The 15,619-nt window shown below is 34.7% G+C and overlaps 1 protein-coding gene across 3 annotated transcripts in view; it reads right to left on the bottom strand.

Annotated features, from left to right (window-relative positions):
* The window catches only part of RPRD1A (regulation of nuclear pre-mRNA domain containing 1A), a 65,782-nt gene extending 51,605 nt beyond the window's left edge, over nt 1-14,177 (bottom strand). For all 3 annotated transcript variants that reach the window (XM_011361510.2, XM_011361492.2, XM_011361501.2), the window contains exon 1: nt 13,841-14,177. In XM_011361510.2, the coding sequence (XP_011359812.1) occupies nt 13,841-13,991 (151 nt within the window). In that variant the 5' untranslated portion in view covers nt 13,992-14,177. The remainder of the gene's footprint in view (nt 1-13,840) is intronic.
* Nucleotides 14,178-15,619: the final 1,442 nt, after the last annotated feature.

Here is a 15,619-nt window from a genome sequence, read left to right as displayed (position 1 = left end):
TCTGATCTTGGAAGCTAAGCAGGGTCGGGCCTGGTTAGTACTTGGATGGGAGACCACCTAGGAAGACCAGGTGCTGTAGGTGTAAAAAATAAAACATAAAGGATTGTAAGCTGACAAGGTCTTTGCAATCTGTGAGGTCAACCAAGTGTTGCCTCACCTAAAAAACAAACAAAACAAAACAAAAAACACAACAAAACCAAACAACAAAAATACCACACACAAAAGATTTGAAAACTTATGTGGAAAAAAAAAGACTATTTAAAAAATAATACTGACTAGTTTCTTATGATCTAGGCACTGCTCTAAAAGTTTATTACCCTACAAGGTAAGTTATCCCTATTTACCAACAAAAAAACAATTATTAAAATGATTATTACACACACTCAAAGAAATGCACTGAAATTAATCAGCAATACCAGGACCCATACTGTGGTCCCTGAATAACACTTTGCCAATAAAAGCAGGAAATGTATTTCACTAAATATGAAAGAACGCATCATGCTGTACGCCTTAAACTTATACAGTGATGTATGTCAATTACTTCACAATAAAATGGGAGATTACACTTTTTTAAAGGAAGAAAATATATAAGATAAGCCTGGAACATCTTGTCATGACAGAAAGCAAGAAAGCTATTTAAAAACTACGATACAAATGACACTCCAAGAGGCTGGCACTGGCTAAAGAGAATCAAAAAGAACGACTACAACGGTCTAAAACACAAACATATAAAAATCCATAAATTCACAAAAATACTTAAAAAAAAAGAAGTTGCTAGAGAATTAATTCAGTTGACAAAGGGGAAAATTTAAGCATTTATCCTGCTTTGCCTATATGGGCTGTATTTCAGTCACCAATAGCTGATGAAGAAGAGTTCTTATACAATAAATGCTCAAACTTCAGTGTGCCTCTGAATCCCGAGGGCTTGTTAAAACATAGATTACAGGTTCCTACCCACATAACTTTTGATATAGTTCTGCAGTAGGGCCCAACAATTTGCATTTCCAACAAATCATCAGATAATATTAATGGTGCAGTCTGGGGATCACGCTTTTGAGAAACCCTGTTATAGAAGGATTCTGGATAATAAACACAGGAAGAATTAGAAATTCACAATTCTACGCGATGTTACCATTGGGGAAAACTGGCAAAGGGTAAACAAGATCTCTCTGCATTATTTCTTAAACCAGATGTGAAACTACAATTATCTAAAAATAAATAGTATTTTTTAAAATTTCACATTAAGACCTCCAATTTCAAGCACTCCCAGAAGAGGGTAGTTGGAAGAAACTTCACACAGTATTTACTCTACATATTTATTTATAGACATTAATAGCAATTTTATTAACTCCAAAAGGATCTGAAAGCTAAAATTTTAAAAACTATAACAATTACTACAGTAAATTAGGCAAGATTAAGATTAAACAAAACAAAATTAATGTAAAGCACTTATGGTCTCTATTTATCAGAGTAGTTCTCAAATTTTCTGGTTTCGAAACCCGTACATACTCTTAGAATTATAGAGAACTCCAAAGAGCTTTTGTTCACACAGGTTGCATCTATCAATACTTATTAGAAATTAAAATAAATGAATTTTAAAAATACATATTAGTTCACTCAAAAGCAATAGAAAAAAATTACATATTAAAATAAATAATATTTGTTTAAAAAATATATATTTCCAAAACTAAAAATGAGAAGTCATATTGTTTTACACTTCTATAAATCTCCAGCTCAAAAGAATACAGCTAGATTCTCATATCTGCTTCTCTATGAAATATATCATGAAATATTGTTTGGCGGAAGTAATGGAAAAAAGTAGGCCTTGCTCAGATATACAGCTGGTTAGAGAAAGTTCTAAGAGTCTTTAAAGATAATTTTGATTATCCTTTGAAACTACATAAAAATCCAACAAGTTGTGGTTTTTTAAAAGATTCTAATTATAACAGGAAATCTGAAAACATCGAACTTTTAAAATTCTTTGTCATATTAAAATCCTTTGGTTGACCATGCTCTTTGAATGGCTTTTCTACTCATGCATAATTCTGCAACACTGGCTCACTAAGTTATACAAACATTCCAATTGTTTAAACGTTAAATTAGACAGTATCAAAAATCACATTTGTAAATAGTATTGATTTCATTGGAAAAGTGGTAAAAAATATTGGAAAGTTGTCAGACTCCTGGTGGCAGATGAGAATTTTCCAAAATTCTAATTTTTGCTTGAAACCTTGAACTTCACAAAGGGCAACAAATACTGCCAGTTGTCTTCCTCAATGAAACAGGCTCACTACACATTCATTTTTGAGAAAACATCTGCCAAATATCATGTCTGAATAACCACAGTTTCTCCATCAGTCTTTTTATCCTCCCAAATAAAAATGTTGCTCCATGAAAAAAAGTGCTGGTTTCACTACAATTCAATCACACAAGCGTACTTCCTCCAGAATGTTCAGTACCTAGTACTTTACGTATACTTCCTATTTTGTCACACAGAGTGTTAAAGAGATATGTACTCATAACCAACATCATATTAAGACTGAAAGCTGTCCCCCTAAGATCAGAAACAAGAGAAGGATGTCCACTTTCACCACTTTTATTTAACACAGTATTTGAAGTTGTAGCCATAGCAACTAAGCAAGAAAAAGAAATAAAAGAGGTTAAATGACCTCTGTTCACAGATGACATTTTCGTAGAAAACCTACAGATTCTTGAAAAAACTGTTAGAGCTAACAAACATATTTAGCAAAGTTAAAGCATACAAAATCAACATTCAAAAATCAGTTGCACTTCTATAAACTAACAATGAACAATCCAAAAAGGAAACTAAGAAAACGATTCCAATTACAATCATATCAAAAACAATAAAATACTTTAAAATAAATTTAACCAAAGAAAGGTAAGAACGTACACTGTACACTGAAAACTATAAAACACTGCTGAAAGAAATAAAAGACAAATAAATTGCAATACATCCCATGTTCATGACTTGCAAGACTTAATATTATTATTAACATAACACTACAAGGGACTCACAGATTAAATGCAATCCCTATCAAATTCCCAATGGCATTTTTGCAGAAAAAGAAAAACCCATCCTAATATGTATATAGATTCTCAAGTGATCCAAATAGCTAAAACAATCTTCAAAAAGAAAATTAAAATTGGAAGACTTGTATTTCCTAATCTCAAAACTTACTAGAAAGCTATAGTTATCAGAATACAGTTGACCCTTGAACAAAACAGGTTTGAATAGCGTAGGTCTACTTATATGCTAATTAAAAAAAAAATAGATACTGTAAATGTATTTTCTCTTCCTTATGATTCTCTTAACATTTTCTTTCCTCGAGCTTACTGTATTGTAAAAGTACGGCATATAATACATATAATATAGAAAGTATGTGTTGACTATCCAATAAGTAAGGCTTCCAGTCATTAGCAGGCTATTAGTAAAGTTTTTGGGGAGTTGAAAGTTTTATGTGGATTACTGTCTGTGCTAGGGGTAAGTACCCCTAACCCCTGCATTATTCAAGGGTCAACTATAATATGACAGAGACATAAGAGCAGCTATATAGATGATGGAATAGAATAGAGAGCCCAGAAATAAACCCTTGTATATATAGTTACACTAGTCATTATGGAAATGCAAAGTAAAACCATAAGCAGATACCATTCCACAGCCATTAAGATGGCTTTTTTGAAATAAGCATGTGTATAAATTGGGACCCTGATGTACTGCAAGTAAGAATATTAAATGGTACAGCCACTGTGGAGAACAGTGTAAAAATTAAACACAGAATTACCATAAGATTCAACAATTGCTCTTCTGAGTACATACTCAAAAGAACTGAAGAAGGGATCAAACATATTTGTTCACCCATGTTCACAGCAGCACTATGCACAACAGCCAAAAGGTGGAAGCCACCCTAGTGTCATCGACAAATGAATAAATAAAATGTGGTATATACATACAATGAAATATTATTCAGCATTTAAAAGGAAGGAAATTCTGACACATGCTACAACGTGGATAAACCTAGAAGACATTATGCTAAGTTAAATAAGCCAGTTGCAAAAGAAAAAATTGTATGATTTCACTTATAAGAGGTACTCAGAGTAGTCAAATTCACAGAGACTGAAAGTAGAAGGGTGGTTGCCAGGGACTGGGGAGTTACTGTTTAATGGGTATGGAGTTTCAGTTTGGGAAAATGAAAAAAGTTCTGGAGATAGATGGTGATGATGATTACAAAACAATGTGCATGGACTTAATGCTGCTGAACTGTACAATTAAAAATTGGTTAAAAGGATAAATTTATGTATTTATGTTTACTGCAATAAAAATAAAGAAAAAAGGTTAAAATGTTAAAATTTAAAGGTTAAATTTTATTCATATTTTAGCATAATGAAAAAATGCGGGCACACACACACAAAAAGATATGCACTCAAGGGTCAAGATTTAACATAATAATTTGAGCTGCTTTGATGAACAGTCATTAAGTGACATATTTTTTAACTGTCAGTGTGTGGTGTGAAAAATAAAATGACTACTAGTACAGTTTGCTATCTCTGCCTTCATTAACAATTAGGCATTAACAATTTTTACCCACATCTGCTTTTATACCATCAAAACACATGTTAACACAGTGAAAAAGGTCTTAGTAGCATTATGGGGGAGGGCTGTCTTAGTAGCATCATGGGAATAATTTTTACCTCATGACTCATTTAATCCCTAAAAAGGTCTTGGTGATGTACCAACAAGAATCTATTGACCACATCAAGAACCATTTCTTGATGAATGAATAAATATGAGAAGAGCAAAATAATGATAGATTGAAAAAGCTAAACAATTTTAAGTTTTTCTCAATAAGGGAAATGTTTATAACTAAAGTTCATTATTTGCCTTAAAATGTCATAAGTTCTTAAGTCAGACATATTTTTAAAAGAAATAGCAAAATATTCTGCAATACTCCTTTCACCTCCAGATGTCTGATTCGACACACTTTCCAACATTCATTCAATAACTCATTTAACATGTATTTACTAAGTATCTAGTGTGAGCTAGGTTCTGAAGGAACAAAGGAATAGGCTCAGTACCCCCGTAATAATAAGCTCAACACAGAATAAAATAGAGTATAATAAATGCTATAATAGCAGTAAAAAGTACTTGCGAGGTGGCACCACAGAAAATGTCCGAGTAGGGAGTATCTCTAAATTTGAAGATAAGATCATTGAAATGGAGTCTGGGGAGCAAAAAGTAAAACAATGAACACCACCAAGCTGACAAATATATACATTGTAAGAGTCCAAGAAGGAGAAGAGAGGGTGCAGAAAAAATACTTGAATAAATAATGGTCAAAAACTCCCCAAATTTTAGGAAATATATGAATCTATAAATCCTAGAAGCTCAAGAAGCTCAACAAGCTCCAAGTAGGATAAACTCAGAAAGTTACACCGGGACAAATTATAATCAAACTGTCAAAAGACAAAGAATTTAGAAAGTAACAAGAACTGACTTGTCGTATACAAGAGAGCCTCCATAAGATTAACAGCCAATTTCGCACCAGAAACCATACAGAAGAGAAAGCAGTGAGATGCCATATTTAAACTACTGAAAGAAAAAAACTGTCAACCAAGAATGTTTTGGTCTGGTGTAACTATCTTTCAATAATAAAGGAGAAATTAAGATGTTTCAAACTAAAAAAAAGCTGATGAAATCTGTCACCAGTAGACCTGTCCTACAAGAAATGCTAAAGGGAGTCTGTCAGGCAGAACTGCAAGGACATCAGATAGTAACTAGAAGCCATATAAAGAAATAAAGAATATTAGTAAATGTAACTACATAAGTAAATATAAAAGCCAGTATTATTTTTTGGTTTGTAATTCCATTTTTTCCCCTATATGATTTGAAAGACAAGTGCATAAAACAATAATTTTAAGTCTGTTAATGGGTACATAACATATAAAGATGTAATTTATAACAATATAAAGGGGGGAGAAAGCTATATAGGAAGAGTTTTTGAATGCTATTGAAGATAAGTTCACAGCAATCCAAACTAGACTGTTATAAATTTAGAATGCTAACTGGAATTCAAAAAAAAAGAAAATTCATCCCCCAAAATAGAGGAACTATAAATGGAAGAACAATTAATTCTTCCTAGAGAACATGGGGAAAGCGGCAGAGAGGAACTGACACCACAGTTTCAAGGCTAGAACACAAAGCAGAAACATGAAAAGGGAAGAGTATATAAACACACACAGATACATAAAAGTGCAAGGTGTTTATAACATTTTTAATTGGGGAGAAATTCACACAACATAAAATTAACCATGTTAAAGTGTATATAATTCAGGGGCATTTAGTGCATCCATAAGGCTGTGCAACCATCACCAGTATCTAGTCCCAAAACATTTTTGTCGCTCCCCGAAAGATGACCTCATACCCATTAAAGTCATTTAGTCCCCACTCCTCCCCTCTCCCCATCCTCTAGCAACTACTTTCTGTCTCTGTGGATTAATTTATTCTAAATGCTTCAGATAAATGGAATCATACAATATGTGACATTATGTGTCTGGCTTTTTCTCTTAGCATATTTTCCAGGTACATCTATACTGTAGCATGTATCAGAACTTCATTCCTTTTTATGGCTGAATAATATTTCATTGTATAGATATACCACCTAAATCCATTCACCTGTTGATGGACATTCAGGTTGTTTCCACCTTTTGGGGACTGTGAAGAACAATGCTATCAGCATTCTTACAAAAGTATTTGTTTGAATACCTGCTCTCAACTCTTGTATTATGTAGAAAAGTCTTTATCATACTTTACCATTTGTTTAAAACAGAGAAAGAAATTATAACAAGTATATGACTGTATATGCAAAGAATTCTGGAAGAATATATAAACTGTTAACAGACTGATTCTGGGTAGGGAAAATGAGTGGGTAGGGAAGAGGAATGGGAAAGAGCCTTACTCATCTCTTTATAACCTTTTTGCCTTTTGTAATATGCATGTGTTATAACCTACTAAAATACATATTTTTTTAAAATACACCTGTAAAGTCCAAGCATTTAGTATAAAATAAGCATGGTGAATTGTTTTCTTAATTTCTAGGTTATTATAGAGAGAAAGGACTAAGGAAATATAAAAAGAACAAGACTAACAAGTATCTGATGGCAGCCAAAAGTTATGCTAGAGAACCAAAAATGACCAAAAAACCTATGACAGCAAGGTGACTAAATAAATAATTCATCACTATAATTCTCTTACTGCAATCTTAAATTACTTAAAATTCTTTGTAGAAAAAACATTAAAAGTTTATCTAAAATGTTTCTTATCCTGCCTAAACCAAACAGGAGCTATGAAATGTTATACTTAAAATGTCAAATAATATTTGTTCTACGTAAGACCACATTCAAATGACTAAAGCCACAGTAAAAACTTATGTCTATATACTTTGTACAGCTCCTAGTAAATTCTACTCATAACTTCAAATTTTGAATCAAAGAAGCCTTCCCTGATTGTCTAAACTGATGAGTTTCTCGGTTATATTTTTCTTCTCTATCACTGTGCAGTTTCTAGTTTGGTAGGGTCAGTTTCCCTGACTGATACGTAATTCCATGAAGACAGTTATGTGTCTCTCATTTGCTGAATCATCCTTGTCTAGCAACAGAGCAGGAAGCTCAACAAGTATCTGCTGAATAAAGGTCTCCAACAGGAAAAACTCTTCTTTTTAGATTCCAAACGAAAAGTCCCTTTTATCTAAAAATACACCTATAAAATTATAAGTTATCATATTATGTTTGTTTAATGTAGGAGCGCACCTTTATTTTAATTAGAAATTTAAGAAAATTTGCTTAAATTTTGCAGCAGCAAAAAATGACAAATCATCAATTTTTTAAAAATAGCCCTTTAAGTCATAGTAAAGAGAACCTAAAGAAAATTACATTATAGGCCAAAAGGAAATTTCATGAATTTATTTCAGAGGGAACACGTCTGCTTAAGGCACGCAATGTGTCCTAGCCTCTTAATCTAACCACCAATTTACAGGAAATGGTCTATTTCTCAGTATAGGGTCTGTGGATCTCTGGAAGTCCTCAAGACACTTTCAAGGGATCCATGAAGTCAGAACTATTTCACAATATGAACTTTTTCACTCTCATTCTCTTACATGTGCACAATGGTGTATTCCAGAGGTCATAAGACACACAATACAGCAAGACTGAATGCAAAAGCAGATACAAGAATCCAGCTGTCTTCAACTAAGACACAAAGATTTGCAAAATGTAACACAATCACTCCTTTCTCAAATAATTTTTAGAAATTAGTTATTTTTCACTAAAAATGTTATTTTATGTTAACATAAAATCAATTTAGTTTTGCAGTTTTTCAAGAAATATTAAAATATATTTAAATGTTTTAATTTTGAATATAACTACCAATAGATATAACCCACATAAATGAACTACTTGGGGTTCTTCAAATTTTTAAGAGAGTAAAGGGATCTTAAAGCATACAATCTAAGAATTCCTGGTCTGGACCATGAGAATTTGTACAGACCAACCAATTTGTTTTTTTCAAAGAATAATTTTAAAATAAAAGACAGAGGGAGTCCATAGACATAATGGAACTTAAGGAATGTAAAAAGCAAATGCAAAGAAGGAACTTCACTTGGATCCTGATTTTAAACAATGGCCAAAAAAAAAAAAAAAAAAAAAGAGATGTGAGACAATCAAGGAAACAAATATTGGCTGGATATTTAATGATATTTTAAGAAATTAACTTTTCGAAGTTGTTAACAAAGAGTTTAACTGCTGGGTAATGTCTACATGGGGGTTCATAAAAGTCACGCAGTTTGAGAATACCAAATACTTTTAAGTATAAAAACTTACAAAATACAGACACTCTAATTTACTTGTTCAACTCTAACTCTAAAAGAGAAGCAAATAACAGTATCCGACAATATAAAAGCCACTGATTATCAATTCAAAATGGAATCCCTTTATTTTAAGAATTTATATTGTTACTTTTTAAATCAAATAAAAATTTGTCTTTTCTATTTCTAAAATCAAATAAATTAGAGCAACTAAGAATACACAGTACTTATGTTAGCATCCCTTACAAACCAAAAATCATGTTCATTAATATAAATGTTAATTCAACATATTTAAGAAACTTCATCAAAGGCAATAATATTGGGGTTATGGAGGCTAAAAACTGAAAAACGAAAACCACCCAAAGGAGCCCACTCTCTACTACAGAATCAACATATAACCCCCCAATCCACAGTACACTATGAAGTGATAATTAGTTCCCTGAAAGATGTCTAATACAGTTCATTGATAAAAAGGTAATAATTTTTAACAAATGATTACAAATACAAGGAAAACCTAAACTTCAATCTAACATTTAATTGTTGCCAGTTTCGGGAAAACAGTAACAAGCATTCAAGGGCTGAACATTCCCAGGTTTGGCTCTTTGCATCCCAAGCTTTTTCACCTCAGCATCTTTACATATTCCCAGTAGCTGAAACAGCTGGTTCAAAGAGGTATTTTATTAAAAGTCACCCTACAGAGATGATTTCCCTTACCATCTTAACTACTTAAGGTTTTCCTTCTATAATAGACTTAACGCAAAATTACTTGTTTATATTTTGCTCTCCCTATGAAAGTATAAATTCTATGAAGGCAGAGAGAAACTTGCTTTTCATTTTTTATTGAAATATATGCAACATATAATAAAAACTTTGTTTTTTTTAATCATTGCAAAATCCAATGCTTGACACATAAAGAGAGTGAATTAATATACTCCAAAGAGTTGAGGCAATTATGATTTTGTTAAGACTCAAATATGAATAACATACAAGAGGGTGGTGTAAAGGATTCATTCGACTAGACTAGTGAAAGCAGCACTAATCAACTGCAAAAAAATTTCCTCCTATTTTCTTCAATTCTTGCAGAGATTCTGGTTGTTGTTTCTGTGTTTGTATGTATATAAAAGAGTACAAATATCACCACTATTCTATACATTCTGTTATGTTCATGGTCATTATTTCTATAGCAATAAAAGTTACATAACTTAATGATGTATATTAACAGTTTTATAATTTAGACTAGTAGCGAGTCATTTAGAGATTAAAACAATTACCTGCAGAACATATTACTAAGAAAGCAAAAAGACAATGCATTGAGTGGGAGAAAATATTTGCAAGTCATGAATTTGATAAGGGACTTGAATCTAGAATACATAAAGAACACTTATAACTCAATAATAAAAAGACAAGTAACCCAAATTAAAAATAGGCAAGGATCTGAATAGACATTTCTCCAAAGATGGCATACAAATGGCCAATAAGCATATGAAAATATGCTCAACATCTCTGGCCATCAGAGAAATGCAACTCAAAACCCTAATGAGATACCACTTTACACTCAATAGGGTGGCTATTAAAAAAAAAAAGATAATAACAAGTGTTGGTGGAGATGTGGAGAAACTGGATCCTCATGCACTGCTATTAGCAATGTATAATGATGCAGTCACTGTTGAAAATAGCTGGCAGTTCCTCAAAAGGTTATACAGAGTTCCTACATGACCTAGCAATTCTACTCATAGGTATCTATCCAAGAAAAATGAAAACATGTTCACATAAAAACTTGCAGCAGTATTATTCATAGTAGCTAAAAGTAGAAACAACCCAATGCCTACCAACTGATGAAAGAAAAAATTCATACAATGATTATTTGGCCGTCAAAAGGAATAAAGTATTGATAGATGCTACAACAAGAATAAGCCTGGAAAACATGCCAACCAAAGGAAGCCAGTCACAAAAGACCACATATTGTATGATTCCATTTAATGAAATGCTAAGCATAGGCAAATCTATAGAAACGAAGCAAATGTGTGGTGGGCTGGGGAAGGTAGGAGGGTTTGGGGGGCAGGGGCGGGATGATGGCTTAAAAGGCATGGAGATTCTTTTTGGGTGATGAAAGTGTTCTAAAATTGTGGTGATGGTTTTACAACTATAGGAAATTATAGCTACTGAGTCTTCATAAAAGCCTTGGGGTATATCCCTTCAAACAGAAACTCTTTCTTTAAGGGAGACAAAGATAAAGCAGATAGAAAAAGAGGGGAAATCTTCATAACTGAATGATTACCATGTCTGACATATTTAACCTACTCAGTCTTATATTTTAAACAGTACTTTTTCCTACCAAAAGCACATTTTTGTCTATCTTAGTACAAAATGTTCAACCAATTTTCCTTAGTTTATGTCTCGAGTTCTTTATTTCAAATTTGATCAATTCCTTTCATAAATACTTATTTTGCAGAGATAATGTGAAGATTCAAGATACTATAGTAAGATGGCTGGTAGTCAATAAATTATTGTCATTATCACTATGCTATAGGAGATGGAGGATCCTAAAATGATGAGCCAAAGTGCAGAGTGGGGAGAATACAAAGACTATATCCTACAGAGGCACAAGTCATGTGTCAAGAAAAGGAAACCAACCCCTGGCAGATAATCACAGACCAAAAGTGAGAGAACTGCCAGTAGCATCAGTATCACCATGATCATCATCACCACTATTACTACTCTTACTATCATCACCATCTTCACCCAACACTCTCTACCCAAAACATCTATTTTATGCCTTTTTTGTTTTCCTAATTATGAAGCATTTACACATATGGAAACATGACCCAAATCAAGTAATAACACATCATTTCCTCCAGTGGTATCAAGCTTTTTTTAAAAATGTGAAATATAAGATAATACCAATCCATTTTCATTTCCTCTCTCCCTTACAGTAAGCACTATCTTAGAATATGGTGTTAATCATTATATGCATGTTTTAACTGCAACTATAGGTATCTGTAAAAAACACAGAGTAATGTTTTCCATGTTTTCAAACTTTACTAAGTGACATACTGGTGTGCACCTTGCTTTGTTAGTGCAACAGTTTGCTTATTTGTTTTTTAATTCAAGCATGTTTCATGTAGCTCTGGTTCATTCATGAAAACTGCTGGATAGCAGTATATTGTATGAATATCACAATATACTTGTCCATACTCTTAACTAATGAGATGTTTAAACTGTTTCTAATTTTATTATTAACGAGCAGCAATAAACACAATTCCTTGAGCACAGGTATTAGTTTCTACGATATATTTCTAGAAAGAGAACTACTAGGTCAAAGAATACATACTTTCAACTTCATTAGAGGTTCCTAAGTTGATCTTTTTACACTCCAAACAGCAGTGTGAGAAAGTTCCTGTTTTTCCTCATCCTCAATAATTCTTGGTATCGTCATAGTTTTTTAATTTTGCAAACTAAAAAATATAGAGTGGTATCCTACTGGTCTATTTTTGCTTGATTAATAAGATTAAGTATCATTTATTGGCCTTTCAGGTAGTCTCTTGCATGAAATGCCTTTAACAGTGTTGCCATTTTTCTATTGACACCATTATTCTGATTTGTAGTAGTTCTTAAAATAGTCTGGTATCAGTCCTTTATCGATTATATGCATTTTTAAATGCTCTTTCCAAAGGGAAAAAATAAAGAAAGAAAAGAACAAACCTGTTGCTGATATTGAAATCTAGGAAGCGAAGACAATTCCTGCCTTCTCAAAGTTCTCAGCTATTTCCCACATCTTTATATCTAGGTTTCTCAAACTTTTCTGGCCACTCTCAGAAGATAAATTCCTCCATGAGAGCCAATACACACACACACACAAAGCTCTGTATCAATTTCTTCTACCGAATTAACCACAAGCAAACACAAAAGGGAAATTTCTCTACATTCTATATAGGCAATGCCACATCTGCCTCTCATATTAATACATCATATAGCTTTCATATGGGTCAGTATACGAAGGCATCTATTTTGATTAATAACGCTTTGTTTAAACTGTTAATTAATAACCATCATATCGCTACATCAGAATGTTTGAAACAATGAAGAGTGCCCGCTCTCTACTCAATGAATTAAGAATTAAGATATAAACTCGCACTAAACAAATGAATTTTTTTTAGTGGTACTAACGCACAATCAGTTCTTACAGAAAAAGATGCTCTGCAGAAGTGACTTGATTCTGGATATTTTAGTGACAGCACACCCATGTTCAAAAAAGTTAAGTTAATTTACAGAAGCATTAGGTCTTGCAAAATACAGACGCTGCCCTAGACGTTCCTAATCACAGAGCACGAAAAGACCTTCGATTACTTAATCCAACTCCTTCATATTCAGGTGAGGTAACTACAATCCCAAAATCAAGAAATCTGCTCAATGCAGGTCCTCTAAAATTTATAAATTCAGGGGTCTTTCCACTGAATCACACATCTTCATTTAGACTCCCCAGTTCTAAAACTCTGATTCCTCTATTAATTTTACAAGATTAAGCTGATGCGTTATAGAAACGACGGCAGTAATTCCCGAACCCACACCAATCTTTTCCTTCCCATTTCCCTACCTATCATCTACCTCCCCAGTCTCCATTACTGCTGTGCAGAAAGAAAAAATAGACTGCCCGAATTTCTGGCCCTAATTAGGTGCGGAATCCTGAGCCCCTGGTTACTGTTTTTGTGTTAAAATAGAAGTTCTTTTTTAATCCTTCGTTCCTTTATTCAGCAATAGCTATCAAGCGCCGACGGTGCGGAAGCACAGCGCACACTGCTCCCGCAAGCCGCCGGACCGCCGAAACCTGGGAGCCGGGAGCGCGGGGCAGGGGGCGTCAGGCAGCGGGGAGCTGGGGTCGCTGCGAGACTGTTTCCCGTGGAGCGGGGCAGGGGGTCCCGGTAGCGCCAGGGAACAGGCCGGGTGGCGGGGCGCGGGCGACTCACCTTTACGCAGTTCCCGCTCCCACACGGTGACGATGGGCCGCGAGTGCTTGCGGTGGTGGATGAGCCACAGGGACAAGGTCTGCACACTCTGCTGCGAGTTGCTCAACTCCGACAGCTTCTTCTCCAGCGCCGCCTCTGAGAAGGCGGACATCCCTCCAGCACCGCGTTCACGCCGTCCCACGCGGTGGGGCTGAGGGGAGGAGAGTTTCGCCGCACTCGCCGCGGCCTCGCCCACTCACCCCACCCTCCCCCACGCCCTCACCACCGCGCCACTACATCCAAGACCGGCCGCAATCCAGCAAGATGGCGTCCGGCCGGCAGTGACGTCACGGCCCACCCACGCCCCGCCCTCGGAAGGGGAGCGGCCAAGACGCCGGACCTCCGGGCGGAATGGGCAGGCCCAAACCAGCGCCCGAGAGGTGGACCGGGGCGTGCCGCCTGGGCTTGAGCCAGAGGTTGGGCGGGGTTTCCCCCCCTCCCAGAACCATCTGGGGGCGGGAGGGAGAAACTAGCTGTACCAAGAAAGGAGTGATTAAAAATCTACACAGGCGCATAAATTGGTACAGGCATTTTGGAAGACTATTTGGCATAATATATTATATTTTAAAATACACATTCCCTATGACCCTGTAGTTTCTCTAATTACTGTCAATGCTAGGGAAACACCAGCATGTTTGCATATACCGTCTATATTAGTTAGTTATTCCGGCTGGGATATTCGCAGCAGGTAAATTGCTGAATTAATTGTAATACTCCACATTACAGTATACATGCAGCAATTTAAAAGCTGAATAAATCCAATGATTAGAGTTTTGTTAAGCTGCAGAAGGAAAAGTATAGTACAATATTTGTTTTATGAAAGTGTATATTTTATATAAATTCCTAAGTATATTAATGGATAGCAAAAGGTCTAGAATACAGACTACATTACTAGTGATGTCAGAGAGAGGATCACAATTGGAGCTCCTAAACTGTGTCTATATTGCTTACATTTTTTATAAGAATGTATTCATGTGTCACTTATATAACAAAGTTAATTTCAGAAATCTTATAATTAATCCAGCACATTTGCCGTAGTACTTGTCTTAACTGTGATAGTTCGCAAAGGAAACATACTGTCGCATCCTAAATATTAATATAAGAAACTTCAAGAAAGATACATAAGAAACCACTGGAATTCCTAAATCATCTTTTGAAAAGCACTGTTCAAGAACTTTGCAACAAGTAGGCTTCAAATACGGGTATTTATCTGTTCGTTTGATTGTAAGTATAGTTTATCTTTCCCGTTTCTAATGTCACTACACCTTGAGGTTCGGATACGTCAAGAGGTGAGGCAACTCTCCCTTCTCTTCCCTTCACTCCAGTAACTATTTCTGTCTCTACATTCCTCTCTCACTCCATTGTACCTTCTTTCGTTTAATCCAATCTACTTAGTCTAGTTTTTAAATTAATATGAGTTTAACCTGTCTTCCAAGACCTAATTGTATCTTCAATGCTATTGCCTTCCATGAACTCTGCAGCCACCCAAATTGCTACATATCGTCTCTCAAATAATGTCTTCACCCGAGATTCCCACTCTTCCCACTCTCTTTTCTCTCTCAATTCTACCTGAACTTTAAAGACCACCTTGAATTCCAACTTTTTTTTTCTCCAACCAGTCCAATGCATGTAAGAAGTTCCTTTCTGGGTCATTTACTGACTTGAATGCCTTATTTAGCACTTACACTACTAGTCTCTGTTATTTATAATTTTATACATTCTCTCCCCAGCTAGATTTTG

Source organism: Pteropus vampyrus, unplaced genomic scaffold (genome assembly GCF_000151845.1).
Source record: "Pteropus vampyrus isolate Shadow unplaced genomic scaffold, Pvam_2.0 Scaffold3, whole genome shotgun sequence".
NCBI classification, from domain to species: Eukaryota; Metazoa; Chordata; class Mammalia; order Chiroptera; family Pteropodidae; genus Pteropus; species Pteropus vampyrus.
Note: the sequence above shows the minus strand (reverse complement) of the source record. Positions and strands in the feature narration are given on the sequence as shown.